Source organism: Fistularia commersonii, chromosome 10 (assembly GCF_037954325.1).
Source record: "Fistularia commersonii isolate RoL2024-O1a breed Wild chromosome 10, RoL_Fcom_v1.0, whole genome shotgun sequence".
NCBI classification, from domain to species: domain Eukaryota; kingdom Metazoa; phylum Chordata; class Actinopteri; order Syngnathiformes; family Fistulariidae; genus Fistularia; species Fistularia commersonii.
This window is the reverse complement of record NC_141293.1, coordinates 19,165,873-19,189,606: the sequence shown is the minus strand read 5'-3', so window position 1 is coordinate 19,189,606 and position 23,734 is coordinate 19,165,873. Positions and strand designations below refer to the sequence as shown.

General features: G+C 38.9%; 1 protein-coding gene across 4 annotated transcripts in view; it reads left to right on the top strand.

The window, feature by feature from the left end:
- The first annotated feature begins 3,208 nt into the window (after window positions 1-3,208).
- Window positions 3,209-23,734, top strand: part of epn2 (epsin 2) — a 29,769-nt gene continuing 9,243 nt past the window's right edge. For 2 of the 4 annotated variants that reach the window (XM_086154218.1, XM_086154215.1), the window contains exons 1-4: window positions 14,236-15,527; window positions 15,935-16,089; window positions 22,120-22,232; window positions 22,997-23,101. In XM_086154218.1, coding sequence (XP_086010344.1) covers window positions 15,097-15,527; window positions 15,935-16,089; window positions 22,120-22,232; window positions 22,997-23,101 — 804 coding nt within the window. In that variant the 5' untranslated portion in view covers window positions 14,236-15,096. Of the gene's footprint in view, window positions 3,803-3,838; window positions 4,004-14,235; window positions 15,528-15,934; window positions 16,090-22,119; window positions 22,233-22,996; window positions 23,102-23,734 lie in introns of those variants that run through there. The other 2 variants (XM_086154216.1, XM_086154217.1) reach the window with 2 other exon arrangements.

The window sequence follows — 23,734 nt, the reverse complement described above, 5'->3', positions numbered from 1 at the left end:
ATTAAGATTCAACATGGGAACCTGGAAGGATCCACCTCTTTGTGAAAAGATGTTGGAACCCTAAAGAAAAGAAGATTTCTGTGGGAGATTAATTGCTATCAGAGCTCCAAACTAAAGCCTGGAAACAAATAGATGCTGGTCAATCTTTTCTCCTTTATCGGGTCAAACTGACAATCATTTCTCCAGCAGCAACCAAAGCCCTGTTTGACCATGCGAAAGGACGTCCAGAATAGACGCGATCCATTTTCGAGCATTTTATTTTTCCTCTGCTTTTCTGAATCCACGTTTGCCACTGAGGGAACAAGAGAGAATCCTGCGGCTGCTCCCCTCTTTCCTTCTTTCCGCATCAAATAACACAAAGATTACATTGAACTTATCCAACTGAAATCCAGATGGCAAATATTGGGTCGGTTTGTAAATCTTTATGTAACCTGCTATGAACTGCTGTGTTCATACACACGGCGAATAGATATTCAAATCCCTGACTCACACGTCTTGCTGTGACTGATTAGCTGAAGTGAAAACATTAATTTCTGCCGAGAACATTTCTGTATAATGGATACGGCAAGTTAAATCACCAGCGTTTAGAAGGTTTAATATATACCCAGGTGATGATACACATTCTTTAATAAGTCCAAGAGGGAGCGTTAAAGGATAATCTGGTGTAATATGGAATAGAAACCTGGTTCGGGGAAGAATTTAAATATTTTTATCCCCTTTCAATGACATATTAATCCACTCTTTTAACTCTGGTTTGCAGCTTATCCTGCCGTCAGGGTCGCGAGGGATGGCGACGGGAGGCGGCGTGCACGCCGGACTGGTCCACATATACAGGCAACCATTCACTCACGCATTCGGGGCAATTTTACCAATTTACCTGCTGCACGTTTTTGGACTGTGGGAGGAAATTAGGTCCATCTTTGGAAATGCAAGCAGAACTTATACCTTCAATTAAATGTTGATAATGAAGTTATTTTTGAATAACTTTCCTTGTCCAAAGTGGTTTAGAATATTACCTCAAGCGTTTTCCTTTCAGTTTAATTCAAATTTTGTATTTTTCATCAAGTTTGAAAAATGTAAATAAATCATTTACCAGTTTGTATATTTTTTTAAATTTCTGTCAAAACAGATACTAATTCTTTTACATATTTTCTATCGATTGACATGATTAATTAGTTTTTCATTTTTTTCCCACTCAAATATTGTTTTACATTTTTATGCTAGATTTTACGTCTGACTTCTATTTAATATCAAGTCATTATTTGATGATTAATGGCCATTTAGAAAAATACAAACACATTTCAGGTTTTTCCTCTCATTTGCAGACTGATGACAGCACAAAATTATCTTTGGGAACAGATACGGCAATTTAATGAAAGCGATTAGTTTTAAAGAGCCCAATAAAGGTTATGGATCCCACAGGGCTGCAAGAAGTCAAATGGGGTGACAAAGTTTACCAGTCATAACAACAAAACCGTCGCGTTACTTTGTAGGAAAAAATACATATAACAAGCCTGACCTCTAGAGGCCAAATTTGAAAGTACAAAACAATAATTTAAATGATTCACTCCTCTACTCTTCGTTCACAGTTAACCTTCAGTTCAAAAAAGGCCAGCTCAGCTACAGTTTTAAAAGACACTGCAGTCTAATGCTTTTTAGCACAAAAACAACAATGCGCAATGAAATTATAATGCCAAGAGGAAGAGTGTGTGTTTATAAACGCGGAGATGGATCATATCGATCATATCGTGCATACACAAACTGGAACCTATATAGATACTCAAAAACTCCCTGAAATCATTAAATGTTAAGGTCTCACTGTCTGATTCAGACAGTAAAGAAGCAAAAATTCCAATATAATTTACTGATTCACTTGGGATAGAACTTTGTTGACATTTTGAATCACCATTGTAGTAGCCGATGCATATATAATGCGTTCTCAACAAAAGCTTTCTTTCATATGTGTGTCTTATGCGATGTATCTTCTACAACAGTGCGTCTTAATTAAAAAAAAAAAAACAAAGGGACAAAAATGCGTTTTTTTTTTTTCCACAAGGTTGCACATCCTCAAGGAACCCTTTTTGTTTGTCGGTAAGTTTAGAAATTGCTTTTTATCTTTTAGCACTGTGGTTTGGCATTTGAACCTAGATATCAAGAGCTATGATGTGATCGCTAAATAAAAACATAAATGGTTCAAAGCGTCGCTTGTAATTCAGGTTTTGCATTTTGTGGACAGTCTATTTTGAGATGCAGAGTCACAAAAACTATTCCATTTGCTTGCAGTGATAAAGCTAGTTTCTTTGCTAATATAAGGGGAATTATTTATACCTGCGCACCTCAAACCCGCCCATCTATTTTTATTGTTTATCACTCTGACACACACCCCTAAATCAGCTTTGCTTAGGCTTTCTTTAGCTTATCCTTGCCTCCTAACATAGCAGCAACAACAAATGATGGTGCAAGACGTAGAGGACTGACGAAGAAAAAAAGAAACAACAAATATTTATTAACTAGGAGCCAATTTATCAGTTAACAGTAATAGAAATTGGAGCAGGCGGTGAGTTTTAAAGTCAATGGATGCTGTTGGGACAGCAATCTCTAGACGGGGAACAGTTTGATCCCCATCTTTTTTATTTTGGACAGTCACCTTTGCCATGAGAGTGTATTTATAGTCTGGTTTACACATTTATGGTCTATTCATAGCGACTTGATCTGAGTAAACACGGCATTTAGGCGTGTGTATCTGAAAGGTTTGTCCCTGGGAGTCTGCTGATGAGTAAGCGGAAATGTGCGAGCGATGGAATGCTGTCCTGCAATAGCTGCAAGGCTTGCACTAACACACCTGTAACACACACCACATTTTCCCCGGCACACAGATCATAAGCCTTTTTTTCATCATATAATCCATGTCTTTTAAACTTTCCAACACTGACAGAGGAAAAGGTCATGGGAAAATTGGCCCGGCTTAGTTTCCCCTGAGGAATAAATTGTATCGGGGGCCGGCGTGGCGCAGGAGGTCGAGCAATCGTTTCTGGAAGCAGACATTCCCGACTCCTCGACGTGTTGTCCAGCAAGACACCGACCTCCTCGCCGCTCCCCGTGACGGGTTCGTTACGGAGAACCGATTTCCACACGGGGACTAAAAAGGATACATGATTATTTATCCAATGATGCCTCTTTTATCGGGGATTCTCTTGAGTCTGAGTCACCCTGAGAAAGCCCAACAAGCAGTATTTGTCTCTCACATGCACAGTTAAAAATCAACAAAAGGGCTTAACAAATCATTTGCTTTCTACAATTATCCCCACGGGGATTACTAACGGATAAATTCTGATTATTAAAGAAAGACAGGAATGCAACTTTGTTATTTGCCCTCTTGAAGCGCTTCCACTTCTTGGGATCCAGAGATGTTCCAACAGCGTCATTCTTGATGGAAAGTAAAGGTTGAAATGCATAAACTGGCACTGTTTTTGCACAGCTTTCCCCTTCCTAAGGACTTGCCGGGGTGTCCTGATGGTTTAAGGCCGGGGAGGAAAGGGTTTTGTGTCCCTGGGAAGTCACACCCTTCCCCCTCCCACTGCCCGCCATGTTCTGGAGGAGGAGATACGTGTTGCCTGGTTGTAGCTTGCTTAGCATTAGCAACATATAGCTAGGCGGAGACGCAACAAGCTCTTTCAACGCCCGAAATAAGTGCACTATCTTAAATCTTCCTGGCAATTCGAGGGAATTCGTTTGGGCTTTTTTGGGGCGGTGGGTAAAAACTCGGATTATCCTTTGAATCTTACGCAGGTCAACATACATGGTAAGTTAACGTTTGATTTCAAGACAGTCGAGTTGTGTCTTTTTTTTTCCCAGGGTGTCCTGTAATCCAGTTTTCTGCGGTGATGTCTCCACCGAGCACCCGTCTTGGCTACTAGCTTAAGATTTGCCACTTAGCTTGGCATGCTAGTTGGCTATTTAAGTCCAGTTTTGGAGATGTTCGAGTTTACAGACGCATGAATGAGTGAGGATCCGATAAGTCGAGGGGGGGGAATGGAAAACACTTGGATGCTTACCGATCAACAGTTGAGTTTAACCGAACTACAGAAGGGAGAGATGGCTGGCTATCCTGATACAACCAGCTTTAATCCAACTTTTTTCCCCCCACCCCAGCCCCTAAAGCATTGGGGGTTTTGAAACAAGTTACAAACAGATACAAATACTCGAAATATGTCCGGGTAATACTTTACTTGACGAACGTCGACGAGTTACTTTAACGTGAATAAGTGTTGGCTTACTAGCTACTTGTCGCAAGTTTGCCCTGAACTTGCTAACGTTAGCGTTGTGATGGGCTAACGAGCTAGTCGCCCAGCGTAGAAAAGTGACATTGCGCAAAGCAAGATGCGCTTCGCTCATTGTAATTTCGCAATTTACTCAAATTATTTCATTGAGTTAGTAAGAAATAGGACTTCTGCAACCCATTGCGTGTCGTTAGGAGAACAGCGATGTAGCAAGAGCTAACATGAATACATTGACTTGCTACCAATCACATCGATTCACTCAAATGCTGTGATTGTGTTTTACGCTCGGCGCACTTCTGTTTACATTTTTTAATATGAAATCCCTTTTGTGTCCGATTAGAGTATTAATTTCCCTACGCGTAAATCGACACTTTTAACAAATCTCACAGTTTGGGGCGCTGGCTCACTCCGTTTCTAATCGATTAACTTTATTCGTTCGGGTATTAAAACAACTGCATTCACGATATCGGTGTTTTTATTCATCGGGGTACTCTGACGGCTTAGTTTATAGTTGAGATTTTTTTTTAATTCATTTATTTTTTTACTTTATCCTGATCATTCAAACGTGGTCTGAGAAAGGGGCAGGGCTTTGTCTATTGTGAGGATGATCGTCCATTAGTCACGGTGGGTGGCAGATGCACCATCACCGTCCTCCTCCCGGTCATGACTCGGCTTTGTTCGTCCCGGACGGAGATCCCGGACATCTCGATCAGGAAGTGACTTTTCTCTTCTCGTTTACTGACACATTTGCTCATAACTGGAAGATTTACCAACATGCATGTCATTGGAGCTGACAAAACCCACATTGTGCTGATGTTGCCCGTATTATTTCCCAATGTTTGGATCAGTAAAGTAATATGTATCCAGACAGATTTTCTGAAAAGAAGAGTATGTCTGTTTAAAGGACTGCATCTTTACAGTGGCACAAAAACAATCTACATCAACTCAAAAAAATATTAGGGTCACTCGGGTAATGGAGACAGCTTTTGTAAAATAAAAATGGGTGATGCAATTTCACTATTTATTGAATGAGCAAGATGATAATGAAACAAAATTTAGAACAGTGAGCCCCCTTCAAATAATGTCCATAGATACAAACGCTGCATTATTCAAGGGGATTGAGAGATTGAAACATGTCTGCTTATTTAAGAGGAGAAATCAGGATTGCTCCAAACTTGTAATTGTCATTTGCATGTAAATTCTACCGAAGACACATGACATCCACTATGATTTTATTCCTTCCGTCAATAGGAGGCTTAATATGTGTTTGTGTGTGTAAAACATGAAATGAAGTAACAGTTCATAATACTGCATTTTTTAATTCTCTATCGTGTTCTAGTCAGTCCTCTGCTTCCTACTTTGATGCTGTGGAGAGAAGACTGAATTTGTGAAACAATTGTTTGAATATTTTCAAAGTGACATGGTGTCCTTCACAGTCTAATCTTTTCTGAGATAGTGTCTGCTCACACGGCATGAAAAATGTCTTCATCGACTTAATTTTAAAGGTTGGTCAGGGGAAAATGTTCAACCTCTGTGAACTGCACTAAGTCATGGATATGCAATTTCAGCCTTCCTTATTCAAGGGGTCAATGTCTGCTTCGTAGAACTGTCATGAGAATAAGATTTTGACAATTCAGTAAGTTGCGTGCTGTGCTAACATGGTTGCGCGCTACCACTTATATACAAAAATATGGAAAACATAGTTTGTTCCTGCTTTTCCTGATTTGTTTGACAGATTCACAGATTACATTTAGTGATCAATTGAGTTTGTCGTTTATCAGTTTTTTCAGTGAAAATTTGTGGCTTCATGTCAAACTGACTTTGGTTACAGCAGAACATGATTTGTGCGTTTTTTTTTTTTTTTTCAATTTTGTTTAAGAAGGGCACGATTTGGATTATGCTTTTGGTAGGTGACTGCTTGATTATTCACGGGATGATTGAAGACGTGTTGTTTAGTTCCTAATCTTATAAATTGAATGTGTCTTGCTCTGAGGTGATAAAAATATTTTTGCTCTGGCCAAACATTTGCCGTATGCAGTTTACCCCTAGTCTGCCCCAGCTAAACTGTGTCCAAATATATTTTAAGTCAGAAGTTGTCACTGGCCGGTATTGATGTATATGTAACATTAACCAACTTTGTTGTCCCACCTTTTTCATGGAGGTGGAGCAGAAGAAATATGTATAATGGTATACTCGGCGCAGTATCATGCTATTGGTATGTATGAATAAACAAAAGGTGTGATTTGCCGTTGGACACAAGAGACAATGGGGCAGTTTTTTTGTTAGGCAGATAGAAAGAAGACTGTAAGCATGGTGTTGTTAACATCACACTGTGTCAAACAGGGACCTCAGACATGTATGTAATTTTGATCTTTAAAGATAAAAGTTACAGGTTTTGTAACCCTTCAGTTAAAAAGGAAAAAAAAAACATGCAGATACTTTAAAATCAAAATAGGTCAAATGCAATTATCATTTTACTATTCTCAATGATTTGCATACTTACATCAGGGGAAAAAAATAGATGTCTGAACGTGGCATGCTAAGGTGGTAAGAGCAGCCGCCTGGGAACCGAACGGTCGCGGTTTGATTCCCAAGCTCCCCCCCGAATGTCAAAGTGTTGTTGAACAAGGCCCCGAACCCCTTCCTTCTCCCCAGGCACTGCTCAGGTGGCTGCCCGCTGCTCATTACTCACTCATGACGGGCAAAAATGCAGCGAGTAATTTCCTGCAAGGAACTTATCACGTGTTCCAAATAGAAAAAAAATTCCACATATTCTGTCATTTCATCTAAGTTAATCATTTAATTGAACTCCTTTGTTCTCAGATATTTATTTTCAAGCATTCTACATGAGGCTGACTGCTGAATGTCATGATGCATTGCTGTTGGCTGATGACAGTATAGTGAACCAGCACTGTAATGTCAGCCCACCCGTATGTGTACAATATATGAAGTATTTCCTAAAAGGCACAAAAATCTTGGAAACTTGAATCGTATCATGAAGCGTATATTGAATCCTCGCTGTACCTGGGGTTTTTGTTCTTCAAAACTTACTGAAAGAGAAGCCTGTTATATGCTGAACATCTCAATCCTGAATTAAAAGTCAAGATTGTATGAGAATTAGCAAAGCGCTATACTTTGCCGCTATCCAACACATTTCACTCTACCAGGAAGAGTTTTCCTCGAAGTGGCCCAGTTAGATCTGAAGAGTCGGTGCTGGTGTGCAATTATTCAACTTCGGCATTGAAATAACGTGGGTCATAAGAAATTCATTACCGTGTGGATACTCGAACCTGCTAAAGAGATGGCGTGAACCAGTTGATCGGGTGGATTTTTATTGACAGCAGATGAGGTGCAATATTTGTCTTCTATCAGATATACCGTGAAGCTCTTTGTGTAACAGTAATAGCTTTTCTTCGTCTTTGTGTGATTTGATTATTGCTTTCCTTCACTTAATGCCCCTCCACCCCCCGACCCATCGATTCTTTTATTCCTTACTTTTTTGTCATGGTGCTCTTTTAGCCACAGTAAGGTAAACTGGAAGCTTGACTAACGGAAGCCGCAATTGACGCATGAATATGTATTTCTGTGCAGTCTCTTCTTGGACTTGGGTGATCCCGGCACAAGAGAAACTGAAGGAAAGCGGGTCGGCTGTGTCTTGTGGTGGGGGTTGTTCCGGGGTTTGGGGGATTAGTGGGGACGGGGGGGGGGTGCTGGTCGGACAGACAAGACAGACTCTTCTCTCTTCTTCCTGTCTGCAGTGGGTGAATAGGTGATTATAACAGCAGATGTGTCATTAGGTCTGAGCTGTATTCATGGCCATGCAGGGTGACGGGGAAATGTTTGGGGGGGCAGGAATCCATTTCCCTGGAATTAAGTGAATTTATGAGATGTGCCAAGTTGCTTTTTAACCGCCTAAACACATACAACCGCACTCGTAGCTTTCTGACTAGCTGCCCCTCCATGGACTTGCGTGGCTCGAAAGCCTCTTAATGACATTCATGCAAGTAATTGTAACAAGCTACTTTGAAAATGTCAAACTGCTATCTATAGAGTTCAAAACAACACTGCCAATATGAGTTGTGCTTTCAACAGTCTTATTATGGCTGTGTGGCATGTTTGTGCATGTGAGGTGCAGGGATCAGATTTCTGAATAGGACAAGTCATCATGGGTTTTTCTGGATGGGAGACAGATAAGGACAAGGTCCACAATCATCTCAAAAGGCATGTCTTATGATAAATGTCGCCTCAAAAAGATGTGAGCTTTAAGTTTATGAAGAATCCTAGAAAGCATACATTCCTTGCATACTCGGTTATTTTGCATCACAATTTAAGTGTTTTTTTAAATTCAGAAACCGTGCCAAATACATGTAAACCTATTTAAAATCTTGTCACAAATTGGATTAAATTAACACAATCAGTGAATTCTAATGACATTTCAATAGAAACTACGGTTTAAACACTAGATAGGCTTTAGTGCAAATGATTTCAGCAGAAATTGGAGACTTGCAGTGAAGTCTAAAGTAACTTAACTCAGACAGCAGGATAGTTAATATCCTTTACATATAGGCAGGGGGTAGCACCACAACGACACTAATACCATCATGCCATAAAAATGTAGACTCTTCAAATGATTTCACTATTATTGTCTTGATTTTCCCCACCATAGATTTATTACTTCCACTTAAACCCGGCATTCTTGAACTGGGTTCTGGACTGGACACTGTTGTGCTGCACTTGCTCACATCATCCAGTCTGGTTCATTTACCCTGCAGCGATTGCATAAATCTCCTAGACTGTAAGAGGTCACTCCCATCATAGTCCCATAAAATCATGTGCGAATTGTGTTTAATACCGTTTGTTTTTCATTTGTGTAGCTTAAATTGTGCTCAGTGATGCTATTTCCTGCTTAGGTATGCGTTTTTCTGCTTACTAAGTTTATACTGTCTGCTTTTTTAGTTGTTTTTTTTTCACCTCCAAGTAGAAGCGGTCATCATGGTGAAAACGGATTCTAAAAATAAAAAAAAAAAAACTTACTATTGCTGTTTTTCTTCTATGACATATGTCATATTAAGTGATGGAGAATGTAAATAACTACACCAAAGTTATATTTTAAATATAAAGGGATGGTTTGCTAATTCAGAGCTTGACCTCCCTCTTTGGTAAATGTGCTCCTTTGTTTGTCAAATCAAGTAACTTAAACAAAACCCTCTGTTTTATGTTTCTAACTATGACAAAGTGTGTGTAATAGCAAGAGGGCTGGCAGGCTTGCTTTATATGCAGTGGGACACCTAGCAGACCGAGTCAGCTCATTAAAAACACATTGCTGACATTAATGTTTTTACTGATTTTGAAAGAAGAATCACAACACAGGAATGGCATTTCCATATTTTTTTTTCACTCACACTGACATCCACTGCTCAGCTGTGTGTGTGTGTGTGTGTGTGTGTGTGTGTGTGTGTTACCCAGACTTATTCAGTTTATGCAACATGCGGTTATTCCATTTTGAGCATTGCTCATTGTAACGCTTAGTAATTGAAGCAAATTAAAGCCTGGGCAATTATGTGAACTTAAAGCAGCAACACGCTTTAGACAATAATGCATTTGGAGAACAGATGTCTTCAACAAATAAAGTGCAGCATTGTATAATATCACTTAATTTTACATGTTGCATGTGAAGCAGGGGGCTGAGCAATATAAGCGTAAGCTGCTTGTTGTATAATTAGTTCAACTTCTTGCAGAGATTTCTTTTTTTTTGAATGAGAAGAGCGTCGAAATCGTGCTCCGTGGCACATCTGTGGTCATTAAACTGAGTTGCTGTGTTCTTCATGGATGCATGAGCAAAAGTCACAGTGAGGTAAAAAAAAAACATTGTCCTTGTTTAGCACGTGCATCCTCTGAAGGCTTCACATTGAGGCAGGTTTTGTATTCTCCAGTGTAACGGTGTGTTCTTATTTGAAGGATCGATTAACTTAATTTATTGGACTGAGTAGGTGGATGCACAATTTTTCACAGTGTAATTTGGACCAACTAGAGTTCAAATGCATCTTCTTGATTCTCACTCCTTAAATATTGTAATGATTACATTCAAGTATTTACCATCTTTCAAGCACTTTATTAGACAACCCTCTCTGAGGTTGAAACTATGTTCAAGAAGCCTATTTCATAGACATGTTTACAAAATTTGACAGAATTCTTGGAAAGTTAAACATAAATCCATGTATGTTTGCCTGAATTATTAGACCTGCAAAATTCAGTTTTTACATTTTTTTTCAATTACTAAATGCTCCTCTAATCCAATGATGTGTAAGTGATCTGCAGTGCTTATGTCCTCTATTGTAAGTCGCTTTGGATAAAAGCGTCTGCCTAATGTAATGTAATGATGTATTTGACTTTTACAGTGTAGACAATGTTCTTTCTCGACAGGGTTGCAGGTTTTGTCGCCACAGCTTTTGGTAAATCCTGTGAGAAACACTGAAGACAGTGTGCACGTTTCACTCAGATGTTTAGGTTGCCCAGCTGTGTCTTCACTTTCCTGTGTGTGTCAGGAAGCGATTAGTAACAGGGCTGCTGATTTGTTAAACAGGACAGAGCAGTCATCAGATTCTCTTTTAGTCATCATTAGTCCAAAAATGACCAGGCACCAAAGGAAACACAAATTTTAATGTCCTTTTCTATTTTAGCTATCTCAGCTATCTAGCGGCCGTGTGGTTACTAGAAATAATTGATGGCACCTTAATGGCAATTTAAAAGAGGTTGTGCTTTTATTTAACTATTTTACTTTCTATTACTTTTCTTCACCGAGGTTTATGGCGCCAGTGAGTTTTTCCTACATGTTAGTTTTGATTTTGTGGTAGTTTCCATACAGGGATTTGCATTAGGACATTTTTCTTTTAAGTATTCTATCAGTCATCCTTCATAAAACAGTTGTTAGAAGCTCGAGTATGCTTTGGCTTTAACAATAATTATAATGATAATGCTGTTAGTTTTCCAATTTCAGTTTTTCTTCAGTTTCTTAAATGACTGTGATAAGGTGAGTCATTTAGAGAATCCACTATTTATTTGCTTAGAGGTTTTTCTTAAGAAAGTTTTGACATCAGTCTTGACAGCGTTCTGTCGCTTTATGACATCACTGCTTCCCCTTTTACAGTTTTATCTCTCGTTGCTGGGATTGTAAAGAGAAGGATGCGCACTTTTATGGATTCAAAGTACACAGACACAGAAAATAGAGCGCGCCGTGATGTGACTAAACGGGTATCATTACACGTTAATCACAGTTATCGCAGACTGAACAATAACCATTGTTTTATGTTATTCCTTCTCCTTATCGGAACGTTTGTGTCCACGCTTTTCCATCACACAGTTCAGGGACAAAAGATTCAGTTCTTCTCGCATCAGTAACCGGTACTGGTACTTTTTGAGCACCTGCTCAATGAGGTTCCTAGTAAAAAAGCCAACATGCAAACATTACGACAGCCAACCACTGATTGGCATCGAGAGTGGCGTCATGGAGAGCGCCACACGTTAGCATCAGTGCTGCAGTGTCTTGCTGCCTTTGCAGTTTTCTTTGGTTTTCTGTCTCACAGAATGAGCAGCAATTACACCAGTGCCGCCGTGTCCATTATGGTGTCACCTACAAAACAACATTACTGCAACTTTGCTGCGTAATGTCTACCCCTCCAGCTTCGAGGAGATTCGTTCTACAAAGTGGTGGAAAACTGATGTTTAGCGCTCATGTTTGAGCTCTGATGTGGAAAAGCTCATCGATTTTTTTGTTTGTCACCAGTCAGTGAAAGTGTGTTGATACACAATTAATCCCTGAAATGATTAATTTGGCCTCTGCACTTTGCATTATTCATTTGCAAACAAAACTGCAATTAAACATTTGGTTGGTAACTGAGATTCTGTTCATAAATAATACAATTTATATTGTATTATTTAAAAAAGCTCTTTGTCTCCAGTGGGTTTGGAGTCCTATCAAACCCGGTGATCTGCTGGAGTTGCAATATACTTATGGAAATCTGTTGACGTTAACCGCAAACCTCAACGGCTGTTGACATTATTTGTGCTGTGTGAACAAGTACACAGGTGATGTGTACATGCTTCAACTCACAAGAAAAAGTGAGCCACCAAAATGGGGATAACGGTTTTCACCGACATTTGAGTTCTGTTTGAATTTTCAGCTCTTATGACGCCAGACAATAGAAATGTTGCACTTCATAGGACAGCACGTGTTCTGTTGTATATTCCAGTCTTGTCACAGTCCTTTAAATAGCATAATTGCAAAAAAGTAATTCATTTGTTGTGGGGTGAAAGAAAAGTCCTCTCATATAACAACTTAAAATACTTGTACCCTACATTAGATCATAAACTTCCTATTCATGGTAATCATTTTGGAGAGGGACTTGATCAAGTACCTCAGGTTTCTCTCTTGCCCATGACTGGCTCCCTGTTATCTTCTAGAGGTCATTAGATCATTGTGGACCACAATTACTTTGAAAAAGCACTTACCATCTTTTGATTTGTGTGCATCCTGGGATATCCCAAGCCAAGCTTACCAATTAGAGCTGCACATCTCGAAGAGCATCTCCTAGTATGTCCTACCCAGGGTCTGGGCAGTTTTTCTGGGTTGCTCAATAACGCTCCTCTGGTAGCGGTTCTGTACTAAACTGAAATATTTTATCATTAAAACTTCCATCTTAATTAACCATTTCGAGCACTTTGTGTCACTTTCTCATTATTGTTCTTATAACGACAATTAAAGTGATTTTAGTTTAATTTCCCTGGTATTATTTCAACATCACCATATCAGTGTTTAAAAATCAGCTGCAGATACATTTTTATTTAAATAAGCTACATGACGCTATCTCCATTAGCAGTAGTTAGCGGAATACCGTAACAGTGGCACGGTGGTAAACATTAATTTTTTTTTTTTCTTTATTAGGTTTAGCAAACACAAATGAGATGTATATGGGATGATTAAAACAATATTTTTTTATTCAGCATGTGCTTTTAGAAACCAAGAGGCTAACACTAAAGTTAAAGTTAAAGCATGTACTGTTACTCTCATCTCAACATGCTGTCTCTGAGTTCATTACATTTATGCATTTATTATTGCAATGACTCCAATGGAAGAGTGACTGTCTAATGCAAAGATGGTTTCTGGTTTTATTCCTTGCTCCTCCAGAGACAGTAAAATTGTATTAGGTGGAAAACTGAATTCCTTATTGTTTTTATCATTGGTACCATACTTTGCTGTGTGTTTTGTCTGCATATGAACAAGGAATCACTGGAAGACCCCATAAAATGTGTCCCATTCACTTTTTTGTAGTTAAATAGACCAAGACCAAAGACATTTAGCTCAATCTTACATGGCCATAAAAGTGAGTGATATTACTTACAAACAGTGAATTGGAGTGTCTCAAGTAAGGCTTGAAATAAATTTCACTGATTTGATGGAACTGACTTTTTTCTTATTTCACCAAAAAGACAGCATCTGGGCAAGACAATAGTTTTTATGTAGCTCAATTCATGAAGTCATTTCAATATGCTTCATATTAGGGTGACCAAATCAACAGATAGAATGAAAACTTGGAAAATATAAGAGCTCATTGACATTTTTATGCTCTTTATCATGACTGGCAGACCATCAGACCTGCCATCCCAGGTAGTTTTCCTTAAAACAAGTGCATATGGAAGTTCATGCAATATTGCATGACTAAACAAAACAGTATTTAGATATAGCTACTACTGCCCTACTGCCTCTGGTATAGTTTTTAAACTTAAAAAAAGCAATAGTTCTCCAGTTGTAGTTTGAGGTCAGTTCAAGAACACCAAGTCTGGATTGCGGTATCCTTGAAGCACCTTTTGTCAGAGATCAGAAAGCATTTTTTTTTCCTCATTATCTTCCAACACTAATGTGTTTCAAATTAAGGTGCAGGACTCATTAATATGCTATGCAAGAATCTGTTTTTTTTTTTTTTTTTTTTTTTTTTTTAATATCCTAAGCCAAACACAGCAACTGTTCTGCTCCCTCGGGCTTTTTCTTCAGAATGTAAAGATAGCATAACCAAACAGACTTTACTGCTCTGATAAGATTGATTATCAACACCGCGCCTTATAATTTTCAAATGAGTCAGTCTACTGTAAACCGGGAAAGTAATAAACATGTTCTCGGTCACATCAACATCCACTGAACTTTGCGAAGGGGAAATCCACAGTGCAACAATTGCATGTGTAATCCTTTTTAATATGTGACCCGAAGAAAATCAGTGTTTGTCTTTTTATAAAAAGGAAGTGGCATTCAGTCGAACTCCAGTATGTCATGACTGCACTTTTGTTCTCCTGTGCACTTTATTTTTCTCAGTTTTGTAGTTTACTGCCATGAGTTGACCCCCCAACTCACTATTGTTCTTTATTTCTTTTTCTCTCTGCTAAGCAGTTGTTGTTGTTTTTTTTTTGTTTTGTCTTAGGTGATGGCGTGGTCATGTGTGCAGCCAGGGCTGTGTGTGTGGAGATGGTTTTAACAGACGCTGTTCTGGAGGACTCAGGAACACGGCGCTGGCCTGGAGACACCTCTTAAACAAACGCATCAATAGCACACCGACATTTACGCTACAAGATTTACACGCACGCCACCGAGGTGCCGCGGAAAAGGACACCCGTGCACGAACACACACGTTTTACCTAAAGCAAGCGAGCAAGCAAACACAATCGCACCTTTTGCGCTTTCCAACTCCAGAATTTTTTGGTGTCCGAGTATATCTCCGCAGTGAGAGTACGTTGTATTTCTTCCGTCTGTTCCATTTTCCCCGCCACAATGCCAAGCTCTACGATCCGTCGGCAGATGAAGAACATGGTCAATAACTACTCTGATGCAGAGAAGAAAGTTAGAGAGGCCACATCCAATGATCCGTGGGGTCCATCTTCATCGCTGATGTCCGAAATCGCTGACCTTACTTACAATGTAGTGGCCTTTAGTGAGATCATGAGCATGATCTGGAAACGACTCAATGACCATGGTAAGAACTGGCGCCACGTCTACAAAGCTCTGACCCTGCTCGACTACCTGATCAAGACGGGCTCAGAGAGAGTCGCGCTGCAGTGCAAAGAGAACATCTTTGCCATCCAGACCCTGAAGGACTTCCAATACATTGACAGAGACGGAAAAGACCAGGGTATCAACGTTAGGGAGAAGAGCAAACAATTAGTGGTCCTACTAAAAGATGAGGACCGTCTCAAAGGAGAGCGGTAAGATATTCATTCATCAAATCTGAACACACACACACACACACCAGTAGCTGTTTTGACAGTAGTGATAAACATTTACCATTGGCTGTGCACTTGACATGATTCTCCCGCTTTAGAAGTAAATGCATCCTCAGGTTTTGGGAGAGGTATTTGTAATCCCAGACTAACTTTGCATACTTAGAGATTTATCCAATAACAAAAACCTCCACAGATATTTTGTAGAAAAGTCATCTTTTGTCCGTTTTCATGCAGCAATTTGTCTGCATTGTAATCGTTTAAACACAAGCCCTGACCGTATCCTTTTATTAGTGTTTGTCTCTCCTGTATCTCATCCTCATTAGCCTTTTTTGAGGCTTGTGGTAAAGAAAAGATGATAAATTGTGCATTACTTTTTCCCCTCACACTAGGTCTCAGGCTTTGAAGACCAAAGAGCGAATGGCCCAGGTGTCCACAGGTAGCAGTCAGATGGGTTTTGGCAGAGGCTCCTCTCAGCCCAACCTTTCTACATCCTACAGCGAAGAGTACGGCAGATCAGAAGGCTCGCCTGCCTCCTACCATGGCTGTGAGTTCTAATTTCTTCAGTTGCAACTCCATACAGGGTATCACTTTCACTGTGGTTGGCTCAAGGAGGCTCATTTCCATGTCCTGGCACCAGGTGTGTGGGGATTTGTGTTTAATACAGTGAGAAAAAGTTTATTGCCCTTGCCGTCTTGGTTTTTTTTTTTTTATTATTAGCAAGGAGGCAATTCATAAATCATTTACCAAAACTAGCCCTTTCATTGCTAAATGTGGTTGAAGCACACAAAATCCTTTATGTTGAGATACAATTCATGATGTTGTGTCATATTGAATGCCTTGTTGGACTGTACATGGCAGCAGCCATTGCAAAGTACTTGTAATATATCTGTGTTTAACCTTTTTAACTTCTCAAATTGCAAACCCTTGATCCTAAAACCTTCCCCCTCATCTTGTGATACTATTCTACACTTTCCTTTGCCATCCGTATCAGGCACGGTTTATTTCAAAAGAAGTAACATATTGAAGAGGAACCCATTTAGCAAACTAGGTAATGAGTAAATAATTATTTGAAAGGCATCCTTAAACAGTGTACTTTGAAAAGTAGTGCTCATCTCTTTTACTTGCTCTGGCAGAATACGTCTGTAGAAATTGAGAAGGAAGGAAACAATGGGGGTTGAAAAGAAATAAAAATCAATAAAAACGGGACAGTGTGGGGAGAAACATACTAAAAGAATAAGCTGAAATAGAAACCTCCTTTCCTATCACCTTCAGACACCCAGCGCTTTGTATGAGATGTGAGTGCGGGCGTGCACGTCACTTATTTGTGACTTCACATTCTTGCATTTTCAGTAATGCTGCACCGTGCTTCTCACAGGCACTGATCATTCAGCCGTCATCATTCGAGAAAACTAAAGCAGGCCTATAGGAGCGAACCTGTGCGTCACCGTAGGCGTATCCTGGAGGGATTTTTGAGATTCCAGGGGAACTTCCTGGATATTGTTGTGTGGGCAGGGTGTGAATGAACTGCCGTGCAATTTCTAATCGTTACTCCGGCACATTGCGAAGTTCAGTTCTCAAGGTCGAAGATATTTGAATCAGTTTAATTCTTCAACTAGATGCTGAATTAATAGATAAACAAGAAGTGTTCAAATATAATTCCTTTGGCTTCATTGTTTTCACGCCACCATTCTGTCTGTGTATCTTAAGTCTGTTTGTTTGTTTTGTTTGTTTAGAAGTTTATTAGGATAGTGTACAAATACATTAAGCACAGAGGCAGAGATATTTGTACCAGATTATAGCTCATAGCTAATTTCCATCCGTAGTCCTGTAGGATACAATATAATAACGAGGATAGAATGCAAGATTTAAGCACGATTGAGGTCTTTTGATGTGTGAGGAGTAAAAGACCTGAATCAGTGGGTGTGAGGAGGTCGGACATGACCCGACCTCAGTTGAAGTCAATCAAATATGTCTGGATTCTCGGGCTGACTAAACGCTTCCTGGTAGTGTGTGCTGCAAACAACCGCAACACATGTTGGCAACATCCAATGGAAAAAAAAAAAAAAAAAAAAAAAAAGAGGCAGGCGGGACGCGGGAAATAGCGTCAGAAAACAAAGACGATGGGAATTTGTGGGATATACAAGACAATATTGATGAACAGCAAAGGAGGGAGAGGGCAGATGAAGCGAGCCGGACTACGATAATGGAATTAAGAGCTGACACCAAACAACAGGATGTCGTCCATGTTTGTTTGCTCTGATAGACACGATCGCACTCGGGAGAATTTGCGTGAGAGCTCGCCGGCTTCGGCTGGCTTCGGTTGGTTTGACAAATCATGCGATCTGTGATCCCTCATTAAACGTTAGCTCCCCGGTCTTTCAGGCGTCATAAAAAATATCTGAAACCAGGCAGTTGGTGTGTACTTGGCGTCTTTTCAGAATGGCCGTGCAGTGTGCAGTGTGTCCCCTGCTTTATTAAACTCGCCAGAGGCAAGCTCTATCATATTTTGGAGTATATGTGTGTTCCATTAGATTGAATGAAGACTTGATTTAGACTTTTTAATTCAAGGCTAAGGTTATGGATATTCTGGACGTATTTGGTCTTGTGAATATGATATATGAGGAATGCGTTGAAGGTTTTTTGTTAAAAGTTCTTGAACCTTCCTTTGGACTATAATGTTAGAACACAATGTCTGATGACAAGGTAGCGGCAAAGCAACATGCGGTGCAAAAAGTACCGCCGGACATTTTTACTATCATTTATTTCCCTCTCGTGCCTTTAGAGATTTATGAGCTCCACGGTGCCAAAAAAAGACACTTCATACTTTTTGATTAAATTTCTTTTTAAGTCTAAAGTACAAACAACATTAGATGAGTCTGCACAAACATGGATGTCAACTTCATCTGGAATTGTTGGCTGATCTGGCTGTGCAATAATATTGATAGAGGAGCAGTATATTTCATATTTTTCATTTTTTTTTTCCTTCTTCCACATATAGATCTTGAGTACAAAAGACGTAAAGCCAAAATGACAGCTGACATTGTGCAGCTGGAGCTCAGTGGGTTTGTTTTTGAGAGAATCTCTGTCTGTTGCTACATATCACAAAAACACATGACGTTTAAAAAGTATCTGCTGTTCACAGCTGTTATCAGATGTATAGTCTTAAATCTTTTAAAGAAAAAACAATAATGCCAGAACACGTCGCTTTAATCGATCACTTATCAGCCTCTGGGCTGATAAAGGGTCTCATATTTCTCTTACTATTGTTCAGTTCATGAGGATAAAACGTCTCGTGCATTAAAAGGAAGCGTGGGAGTGGTTTGGCAAAGGGATGTGAAGTAAAGGTAGTAGCATGAAGTTTCCAAAACAATGTATGAGCAAAGTCACGGCAAACAATTGCAGCAGCCTTGCATAGCTTATAGCCGGAGGTGAGGTTGTCCGCTATCATGTCCAGACCCAACAAACTCAACTTTTGATAATCCATTGAAGTTCATCTTTCTGCAATGCACTTCTTCCCTTGTAATCAGATCTGGCTCTAAGGAATGCCAACACACTGTGATTTTCCATTTAAGGCCTGTTCCTATAGTGGTTGGTAAAAAAAAAACATTGTTTTACTTGGCTCTGCATTGTGTTTATTTGTCCTTTGTTAAGTCATTGCTATTTTTGCTGCACTGTTTGATATTGCACTGGCATATTTTTAAACTGATAAGTATTTAGGGGGAAGTTAACTGGGAGCCTTTCATTTGCAGAAACTTTCCAAGTCACACAGGGGTGAAATGACCATTGAGAGGTTTTGTTCAAAGGCCTTGTTTAAACATCTTAGTGGGGATAATGAGGGAAGGAAGGGGAAATGCTGCTGCTTCACTTTTCCCACCTAAATATTTTCTTCCAGTCCCAGTCACATCTCCCCCATTCGACTGAGTGACGTCTGTAGTGTTGAGATGTCTGACTTTGAATTTTTCAAGTGGAGGTATTTGTGAGAGTATCATCATACTTTTAAGTTACGTAGTCCCATATCAGTTATTTGGGTGAAATTTCTTTGTCTTTCATCAGTGGGTCAAACTCTTAAACAATACAATACAGGCCTGAAAACTATTTTGTAGTAAACTATAGATTTAAATAGTTTATTTTTCCTTTTTTTATGCAAATTTGTCATTGAAATGGTAATAAGGAAAGGAACCAGCATTTGAAAAGAACACGAGAGAGATAATCGTTGCTGAAATCTTGCCAGTATTTCTCAAAGGCAGTCTAAGCTTACAGTCAGTATTTGTCCTTATTAGTATTAAGGTCATACAGAATATTAATGTTACTGTTGAGTTACATTTTCTTACAGCTGATGGATCCAGCAGTGCTACGCTTTGCACCGTGTAGAAGGGTGGAAGGCACTAAAACTACCAAGTGCACTATTTAGGATTAGACTTTTGACAAGAGGTCTAAATTTTGGGCTGAATTTTCTGCATTTACAAGATGCTCTATCAATGATGCCATTTTTTTTTCTCTATGTTCTGTTTTAAGAGGTGACCCCTACTATTTTGTTAAAACATTTTTTTAAAACAACGAAACATTTAAGTCTAATTTTTATTCTTATTGAAACATCAAGTGTGGTAAATATTACCTCTGCTATTTCTCCAAAATTTCTTTCAAATTCTAATGTCTGATTTCCTTTAGTCTTTTGTTGCTGTGCTTTTGGTGATTTCCTCCAAAATACATTAATACAAAATATATATGTATATACTAAGTGATATATTTTATTGTTTTTAGGTAGATTGTTTTCAAAATACATTATGGTAATTTTTTGCCCAATTTTGGTCTATTTGTGTTAACAGTAAAAACTTAACTATTTATCATTCTATTTGTGTCATTTTCTTATACTTATGAGAGGGAAAAAAAATCAATGCATTCTAAGGCCAAAAAATTTGATGGCTGATGACAAAAAAAAAAATCCACCTTTGTATATTTTCAAATGAAGCTTTTACCATTGACATGATCTTTCATCAAACACAAGATAATCAAGAAGTGCTAAATAGTGTGTGAGTGGTTCTGGCCGTGCAGAGCGTGTCATGGCTGGTCTGTGTTTGCAGAGAGGGAAAATGTAAAAGGAGAGAGAACGAGTAGTTTGTTGTAACAATAATAAAAGTCTAAATAATGACTTTGTTTTTAGTACGTTATCCACGCAAATGATATCTTAAATTGCACAAACTTCAACTGCATGTGGTTAAACCTATTTCATGTATCATAAAATGAAGTCCACTTATGATTAGGAAGTTTAGACGGCGGGTGTGAAATAAATGACTGTTTAATTACGGGCTTGAAGCTGATTGTTTGTGTCCCCTGACATATTGAGTATTACCAATATACATATACTTGTATATGGATATGCAAGGGAACTAACTTGTTCTGTGTTTTGAAGAAAATTTTTTTCTTTGGCCTTTTTTTTTTTTAACAAATTGTGATGCAAACAGACATATTGATTAATAATTAATTCATAATATGAAGCATATCCTTCAAAAAATGTTTGAGTGGATAGTGCTGTGGTGTCCAACAAAAAACTAGATAAATGACGTTCATCCTTTTAAATGTCAATGAAGAAGTTCTTAGTTCGTTGAAATTAAAAAGCTTTGTTTTTTGTTTGACCATTAGGGATTTTTGATGAAGTGTGTGCGAGAGAGATATTGACTTATGTGATATTGTAATGGATCATACTGAAGATAAGTATTCACAAACAATAAATTGAAAATTAAAACTCAAACAAGCACATCTTTTGAGAAATACCAAGAGAGAAATTACCTAAAATAAATCAAAAGTTACATGCAATGTATGAGCAAGAACTACGATATTTAATAGTAATCGCAACATTTTTATTCTTCTCTAAAATGAGATAAAATGAGTCGGATCATTGAAGTTGTATCCGATATCTTTCATTTGAGTGCTTCTAAAATGCCTCTCAATGCAGCAGTTTCTGTTTAGCACTGAAATTCAGGTAAGACTTTTCATTTGAGTGGTGTGTTTAGCATCTGCTAGAATAACAGTGACATTCATTGTTTAGTTGTCACACATCCCAGACCTAGTTTTCTCTCAGTGACTGTGTCCAAACTGAAAAATGCCATCAGTCTTTAAATGAAAGAATCCACTTTGCTGTCTTCCCGGGTGTAGATTTACCGCCGGCCAGATTCTTGGTGCTCATATGGATGTGTGTTTGGGTGCTTCTTGCATGTGTGTTGACCATGTGCAGTCTCAGTAACTGAGCTAATCCAATAAGCAGAACGGTCTTGTGCTGTCTTGCAGTGTTTTTAAAGGCCACACACACACATATATTCTTTCATCTTTTTTTTTTTTTTTTTTTTTTTTACAGAGTATGATTGTAATTGAAATGTTCGCCTTTACTAGTCAGCACCTCGTGATGTGCAATTTGATTCCTCCTGCAAATGTGTGTTTGAGTATTAGTACCATGTTTCTATTGTTAATTGCAAAGATATTAATTAAGGTAAAATGAATTTTTAATGATAAAGCTTTTATTATATTCAGCATTGATTGTATGGCTTATCAGATAATTGATTCTGTATGTGTCCGTCAGCCACATCTCCAAACATGGGGTCAGAGCTGGAGCAGGCCCGGCCTCAGACCAGTGGGGAGGAAGAGCTTCAGCTGCAACTGGCTCTGGCTATGAGCAGAGAGGCGGCAGAGCAGGTATTTGCACATGCGCGAGAATCTGCGGTACAATTTCTAAAGGGGTTTTATTGTGTCAAATTTGGATTTTTTTTTTTTTTTTTTGAACATTTATTAGAACAGGTTCCGTAACAGAGTCATACACATTCTTACAAAACCTCATAACAAGATATACATTATACAATAATCTTTATAGGTCACTTATTTCCTCAATAGCAAGCGAAAAATAAAATAAAACTAAAAAAAAAAAAAAACATAAACACAAAAAAACATCTAACTCAGTCAAATAGAGATGGTATCTTCAACTCTCCAAATATTTTTTAATGGGTGCCCATTTGTCAAGATATAGGTCTGTCTGAAGTCGTAAGTTTGCCGTTCTGCGTTCCATGCAGTTTACATCCTTAAGTCTCAAATTTGGATTCATTTTAATATTCTGTTAAGGCTTTGCAAGTCAAACCATTTTGTTTTATCTGTCGCTCCGTACACGATTTTAACTGAAATGAGAAATCGACTAATCCTTGCATAGATATCACATCAAGTGATGACCTACATTTGGATTAATTTGATTACTACAGCACATGGTTTTGTTGTTAATAAGATACATCAACAAATGATATTCAAAAGAAGCCATGATGAGAGGCACAGAAGATTTTTATTATTATTTATTGTATATATCTGTCTTGTCTTCACCATCTTGGGTCTGTGCGACTGCAGCCAAACAGTGAAAAGTAAATATGAGTAAGATACTTACGTAAGCACTGGACGTACTACATGTGTATGTTCAGGAGGAACGCATACGCAGAGGGGATGACCTGAGACTACAGATGGCCTTAGAGGAGAGCAAAAAAGAAGGCCCGGGCTCAGCAAAACTACCCAAGAAGAAGAAAGAGGTAAAATACACGAGAAGGTTGAGATGAGAGTGACTCAGTTGTCCCATTATCTTGGTCACTCTTCTGAAATAATCTCTCCCCACCCCCTGATTTGGCCTGGCCTCGTCCGCTCCCTTCGGAGCAGTAATGAATCCACTAACTGGCAACAGATCGACGAGTTTACTTGAAAATGTTCTGCCTGAGCAGCCGGTCGAGTGAACGGGTCGAAACCGAGGAGACGTCGCATTTTCCGTGTGACTTTGGACTTTTTACATAGCGGGATGACACAAAATTCTCGAACGTCCTCAATCTATTTGTCGTTCCGAAGATCCTGTTTTGTGGCGGGAAAAAAATAAATACAGCTGTAAGGCCTTCTCTTAAAACTAACAGCCTCGGGGGGATGTTTAGAAACGACGATGGGATATTGTCTTCTGTAAGAAAGTCACCTAAACCCGAGCTTTTTTGCCTGGTCGTGGAGTTACAAAATTCTCATGCAATGCAAGTGTATGCAGCAATGCAGCAGTAGCAGCCTCACCGCTAGCAGAATGCTACGAATGTTTTCAACGGGAGAGGGCGGTGGAGGGCTCATATCACATGCTCTTTGTTCCTTCACTTATTCCTTGCAACGTTATTCTCCTCAGACCTGCTCACTTC